General features: G+C 42.4%; 1 protein-coding gene across 1 annotated transcript; it reads left to right on the forward strand.

Moving 5' to 3' along the window:
• The first annotated feature begins 3,242 nt into the window (after positions 1 to 3,242).
• On the forward strand, positions 3,243 to 6,567 carry LOC149838568 (APETALA2-like protein 5). The gene is made up of 10 exons (XM_090006666.1): positions 3,243 to 4,248; positions 4,388 to 4,413; positions 4,561 to 4,591; positions 4,725 to 4,812; positions 4,918 to 5,063; positions 5,158 to 5,202; positions 5,331 to 5,422; positions 5,505 to 5,665; positions 5,815 to 6,078; positions 6,170 to 6,567. The coding sequence occupies exons 1-10, from the start codon at positions 3,662 to 3,664 to the stop codon at positions 6,398 to 6,400; spliced, it is 1,671 nt and encodes a 556-aa protein (XP_089862792.1). The 5' UTR covers positions 3,243 to 3,661; the 3' UTR covers positions 6,401 to 6,567.
• The last annotated feature ends 210 nt before the right edge of the window (positions 6,568 to 6,777 follow it).

Genomic DNA, 6,777 nt, shown 5'->3' on the forward strand with positions numbered 1-6,777 from the left:
CCTTTATCTTGATACAGGACCCTGCTTACCATGTGGGATACCACTCGTTGGTAGATGATGCTTTGAATGCCCGTATTGACCTGTCCCAAAGAAAGAGATTGAAACATGTGAACCATGAGTAGATGGCTATCCACGATCAATAGGTCACATCTACTTTTTATATTTGAGATCCCTCACGTAGTACTACAGTGTTCTAAATACTTTAAAATACAAAATATTGTTAATAAAAATATGTATCGAAAGTGCGCATGGATGTGGTATTAATTAATATTATGTCCCTTGTGGCTTTGACGACTATGTGAAAGCGACCCTTTTTACTAGTACAAGCCAACCAGTACTCACTCGTCTACTTGCTTATAACATTTACCAACACAGAAAAATTAATGACATTATCGTGTTTTAAGTCTCTCTCTCTCTCTTTGATTTTTGGATTGAGATCATAGCATCCATGGTTTGGCCCTTAGCAAACAAACCATGCTGATTAAGTCTTTAATTCTATGATTTTTTCAGTTCAATAGTTCTATAACTCAGGCATTAACACACACACACACACATATATATATATATATATATATATATATATATATATATATATATATATATATATATATATGTGTGTGTGTGTGTGTGTATAGTAATTGGTCTTCCCTATACAATTGGAATATGGACTTTGTGTGGATCATATTAATTTTTGATGTTTTAATTACATGCTTTAGGAATGAAACTTTACAAATGTGATTCTTATAGTTTATTTGGTGGAGAGCAACTATTGGATGAAATATTTCTTAGGGTAATCTACAGTTTAGTGCCTAATATGTGGCAGAATATTGTTCAGCCAACTAAGTTTCTAAACGTTTAAGACAAATGCCTATCCTTTCAAGAAGTTGCGTAAACGATGGCCCAAGTCACTGTTAGGTGTAGCTAACTCTTTAAAATGACATTTTTTAATCATTTTCTTTCATTATTTTTTAATGATGAGGAACCCTCGCTGAGAAGTGGGTCCGCTCTCATGTGAGAAAACTCCAGGTGGGCTCACCAACACCCAATTCCTTATGGGGCTCACTTGTTAATTAAAGGCACCCGCACAAAATTGAACCTTGGACGAAGGGGCTAGCACCTTCTCCCCAGGCCCATTGCCACTCTGGCAACCAGAGCGGGTGTTTTTCTTTCATTAAATTTCACTTTTTAACCCCCCCCCCCCCACTTTCTGCAGCTATAGTTAGGGGTATCAACGGGTCGGATTTGGTTCTGTCAGGTGAAACCAGACTCGGACCAGTTTTTTGGGTATGGTATTGGGTCTGGACCCGTATCTTATCGGGACTAACTATAAGAGAAACCATACCCGGACCCGATAAAAACTACATGAACCAGTAAAATAATATTTTTTATCTTTTTTACATTGAAAATTTTAAGGTCTTAATCAGAACTCAGGTCGGGCTCGGGTCTTATATAAATTTCACAAACTATATACCCGGGTCCATGTATTAATCAGACCTTCAGTTTTAGACCCAGGTCTTAATCGGGTCTTCTTATTTGTCACCATACCTGGACCCTATAGGGTTTGGTCCAGGTAAACCAGACTCGTTGACCCCCATGCTACAGTTAAGGGTAAATGCAACATAGGCAGTCATATGCACAATTTCTTAAAAAGGTAGTCGTTTATCTTAAATAGTTGAAAATTGAGGAAGCTAAATGTACACTCCCAATAATTAGGTGTCCATATGTAAATTCTCCAATGTTAAGGCTTTTTTTTTTTAAATAATTAAAAAGTGAATGGTCCATGCTGTAGCAAAAATATACAATAAAGAGTCTAGCCTTGCCATCGAAACAATTCCATCTCGCAGAGACCTCAAATTTTACGAGGATAAATTGAAAAAGAAAAAAAAACCATTTGAACCAAGAAGGAGCTTGGTCATGTCCCCTTGGAGAAACCTAGTTAAAATAGATCTAGACTAGCTTGGTTAGGTAAAACCTAGCTAATTAGGTCAAGCCCCTTCAGGCAAACTATCTATAGATCCAAAGCATGTTTTCTATTAAGTAAATGATGGTAAACACATCTGCAAGATAAATCAAGACAACGGTAACTATGATTTTTAAAAGTTGTTTGAGAACATACTCAAAGCAAAGCAGGGAAGACAGACCAATCTCTCTCTCTCTCTCTCTCTCAAGGAAGACTTTGGTGGGCCATGCATGGTAGTCTAAAAGCTACTTGTGTCTTCCATCTTTTGACTCTCATGGGATAGCTAACCAGCTTTGATTATGGTCTATGCACAAGAACAATGGTCTAGCAAAGTTCAGATCCTTGCATAAACTGACAAGCAGATCAAGGCCCAAGAATGAATCCCACTGGTGCATGAGGGCTGCTGTTGCTTTATCAAGGTTGGTGCATGTAAAGCTGGGTCGCTGTGTTTTCAACCCGGAGTTTTACTTCATAGGAGGCGGGCTTATTAAGTGATCCAGTTCTCACTTTTCAGTGAGGGTTTTCCTTGATCACTAAAAAAAAAAATTTGTAAATATAAAATACGGGCAATATTTTTTGACGGGCCCTAACCTTTAGACCATCATTCATGGGCATGTACTAATTAACAGTTTCACCAAGAAGGAGCCCCTTAATCATATCATGTATGACAAATTAGAGAGAGAGAGAGAGAGAGGTGAGTTTTCTTTAGGGCATAAAGTCTTAGTGCAGAGAGAGAGAGAGGTGAGTTTTATTTAGGGCATAGAGTATTAGTACAGTAAGGGCCTCCCCTTTCCTGTTGTGGATGGAATCTACGGTTGGGGGCCACCCCTATTATTGGCAGGGTTTCGCACCACGGAGGATTGAATGGCTTGCGAGGTGACGTGTCAACCTCCCGTCCCAAACCCCCACGTGGGAACCAAACCCACTGGCCCCACCACTAAAAAAGAATAAAAAAAAAATACTAATAATTTCACACACCGTCCATCCTGGCTTCCCATTGGTCCACACGGCTCTTCCCCCTCGTACGCTTCTAGGATTCCACTTTTGTGGAAAGCTTTCACGGTTCATAAGTCACACACACCCCCTCACGAGTCACGACAACATATTGACAGAAATGCCCTCAGGCTCCCAAATGACCAAAATACACCTTTGTCTCCTTCGCTACACAGTGAGGCGATTTCGTAAAAAAAAAAAAACTTGGGTCCCCAAAACCATGACATGAGTACATGACCTGTAATATTACAACCAAAGGTGCTTCCACGCCCGTTTTATTATAGAAAGTGGAGATCTTTGATTATTTAAAGTGTGTACATTTGTAGTAATAGTGCACATGCCTGCCATTTCCCTGCGGACTGACCTCGCCGGAGACGGCCGGCCGGCATCCCAATAGGAAGAACATTTAAAGATTAGGAAAGGCAGGGGAGCGTTCACACTTGATATATTTATAGAGAGAGAGAGAGAGAGAGAGAGAGAGAGAGAGAGAGAGAGTTCGTGTAATTGGTATAAAACCATTTACATTTTTGCAAGCATCTCTCTGCTTTTGTTGCTGCTTCCCTCTGGCCCCTGTCATCATTTGGGCTTGTGGGGAGTCGGATTTTGAGATCGAACGGCCAGGAATTGTGGGATAGGCTGAAAAGATCTTTCTAAAATCCGGCGCTGGCGGTCCTTTTGGGGGTGTCTCTGATTTTTAGTGAGAGAGAGATGTGGGATCTCAACGACTCGCCGGAAGAGAGAACAGATGCGTTCTCCGGTGGGGGACGAGGGGAGAAAGGTAAAGGCGTGAAGTCGGCGACCCAAAGCAGCGACTCGAACGAGAATTCGAGCTCCTCGGCGGTGGTGATAGAGGGTTCCGACGAGGAGAGGGGCACGGCGGCCGGCTGCGGCGAAGGGGAGGTGGTGGTGGACGTGGAGCAGGAGGACGGGAGGAGGAGGAGGAGGAGGAGAATGAGCGGCCGGATTTTCGGCTTCTCGGTGGCAGGGCGGCCGGACGACGAGAATTGCTCGTCGGAGAGCGAGGGCACCGCCAGTGCCTGCGCCATTACGAGGCAATTTTTTCCGGTGGGGAAGGACGGGGAGGTACCCGACGTCGCCGGCGATGGTGGCACCTTTCTCCCGAGGGCTCACTGGGTCGGCGTGAAGTTCTGCCAATCGGACAAGCCCGGCTTGGGCAAGCCATCCGATGCGTCGCAGCCCATCAAGAAAAGCCGGAGGGGTCCTCGGTCCCGAAGCTCGCAGTATCGCGGGGTCACATTCTACCGGCGAACCGGCCGGTGGGAATCTCACATATGGTACTCTCTCTCTCTCTCTCTCTCTCTCTCTCTCTCTCTCTCTCTCTCTCTCTCTCTCTCTCTCTCTCTCTCTCTCTGTGTGTGTGTGTGTGTGTGTGTGGATATTGATGGGGCTTTTTTTTGGTGGTGTTTGATGCAGGGATTGTGGCAAACAACTGTATCTAGGTACGTATAAGAGAGAAGAAAGATAAGCAACAATGGTTCTTGAGAGAGAGAGAGAGAGAGAGAGAGAGAGAGAATACTAGATTTAGAGTTTGTTAATGAATTCTGTAGAAGATATTTTAAGCTGATCTTGGTATCTCTCCGATATAGGTGGATTTGACACGGCTCATGCTGCTGCACGGTATTACAATTGATGCCCTTTTCCTTATTTGCTTGTTAATTTTGCTTGTCATGGTTTTCAAAGGAAGCCTTGTGTTGTTTAGATGTGATCAATTTTGGTTGAGCTTGGTGTGGTTTGGATGTCTTCCCTCCAGGGCGTATGATAGGGCTGCCATCAAATTTAGAGGAGTGGAGGCGGATATCAACTTCAGTTTGGATGATTATGAGGATGACTTGAAGCAGGTAAATTGAGAGAAAAAGGGCTTTTTTTTCTCCTTGTGGTTTTTGGATAAAACTTTGTGATGTTTGTTGCTTTGATTTTTTTATCGAATTGGGTGTTCAATGCAGATGAGCAACTTAACTAAAGAAGAATTCGTTCACGCTCTTCGTCGACAAAGTGCTGGTTTCCCTAGGGGAAGCTCCAAGTATAGAGGGGTTACATTGCACAAATGTGGTAGATGGGAGGCTAGGATGGGTCAGTTCTTGGGGAAGAAGTATGCATTTGCAACCAGTTTTTATTGTTAATTGTTGTTCTTCTTCTACACCTCTCCTTGCTTTGTTTTTAACTTCTCTCCATGGTTGCAATAGGTATGTGTACTTGGGCCTTTTTGATACTGAAGTGGAAGCAGCAAGGTATGTATATATGAATAGTCATTTAATAGTTCTAATAAAATTAGTGGTTGAGTTTTTCTAATTTAGAGGATTACCATGTTGGAAAATTGGTCAATTGTAAAACTTATTTGTAATTGATGAGTATGCAGGGCTTATGACAGAGCGGCAATTAAGTGTAATGGAAAAGATGCAGTGACCAATTTCGATCCTAGAATTTATGAGAACGATCTTACATCTACGAGTAAGCAGCAGGATAAGAAGAAATTGTGTTTTTCTTAAATGATCTTGTTGATGTGATTTGAGTCATTCTCTGACCTTTATAGGTGGTGGGGATCTCGAGTACAACCTAGATTTGTGTTTGGGGAATTCAAGTTCAAAAAGAGAGGAGTTTGCATCAATGGATGTTGATCGATTGGGCGGTCTGTATTCAACTCCAATACCATCCCAGACAGATTGGAGAACTAGTGTAAATGTAAAGTCAAAGGTATACATAAATGAGTGCACAATCTATTTCCAAGTAATTTCGTGCTTAATTGTCTGTTTGGTTTCTTCTCAATCCATTAAACCGACATAGCCAAAAGGGAGTTGCTTATGGGATTATATGATGAATTCATTCTTTCTTGTGTCAATCAGATGGATAGGATAACAAATCTGCCAGAGGAATGCCGAGCTAAGCATGACAGTCTCCTTCCTCAACCTGTCGAGTTCTCCGGCACTGGGCAAATGCTCCTCAACCATACACCACTGCTGCCTCAATTCACACTAAGACCAAACGAGCTAACAAAAATCGGATTCCTCAAACAAAGTGTCGAGACTTTGGCAGCACCCTCACCCTCCATGGTTCACATAGTTCAGCAGCAACTGAACCACAATTCTCTTCTCCCCGAATCATATCATGTCAGTATGGGGTTCCTCCCCTCCTTTCAACTAAATTGCAATTGAATTCTTCAGAATTGAACGTTCCTTAACCATTTGATCCAACTTTCAGATTCAGTACCTGAATTCGGAAGGACCGGCTATCGGAGGGCTCTCATTGGCCACATCTGCCGGTAAAAAGGAAAGGCAGACAGGGTGGGGGAAGCAGCAGCCTAGCAAGAGCTCCAGCTGGACTAATTCCTCCCAACTCTTCACAAACCCCGCAGCATCATCAGGATTCTCTGCTCAGACCATACAACCTACTTGGATGCAGAAGAATGGCTACCATTCTCTCATGAGATGAGCTGGAGTTTGAAAGAAAGAAAGCAATAGAGACAGTGATGAAAGAATTGAGTTCAAAACTGTAAAAACTGTTCCCAAATCTTCTTTGAATTCTATTGAAAATCACAACGTTGTTTTTTGTAACTTTACTGAAGATTTTATGCCATATTAGATGCTAAACCGTTGGAATATGGTTTGTCATTTCTTTCTTGTAAGGTAGATATTAACCAACAGTCTCTTGCCAAATGGTAATTATTCCTGTCGGTAGAGTTCTACACAGCGGACACTGACTTGAGTCCACAGTCAATGTGACACCTCTCGAATGTCCAAACCGCAGCGGTGGTTTCTCCATGCTAAATAAAAACAAAAAAAAAGCCTATTCCGGGTGAGTGGTACTTA

This window comes from Nuphar pumila, chromosome 5 (assembly GCF_984573655.1).
Source record: "Nuphar pumila chromosome 5, dmNupPumi1.hap1.1, whole genome shotgun sequence".
Classification (NCBI taxonomy): Eukaryota; Viridiplantae; Streptophyta; class Magnoliopsida; order Nymphaeales; family Nymphaeaceae; genus Nuphar; species Nuphar pumila.

What these genes read in the sequence shown, in the direction of transcription:
- LOC149838568 (XM_090006666.1), top strand. Translation starts at nt 3,662, where the DNA reads ATGTGGGATCTCAACGACTCGCCGGAAGAGAGAACAGATGCGTTCTCC. An exon ending in CGGTGGGAATCTCACATATG is followed by an intron (nt 4,249 to 4,387) that starts GTACTCTCTCTC and finishes TGTTTGATGCAG; the next exon opens with GGATTGTGGCAAACAACTGT. An exon ending in TTCTCCCCGAATCATATCAT is followed by an intron (nt 6,079 to 6,169) that starts GTCAGTATGGGG and finishes TCCAACTTTCAG; the next exon opens with ATTCAGTACCTGAATTCGGA.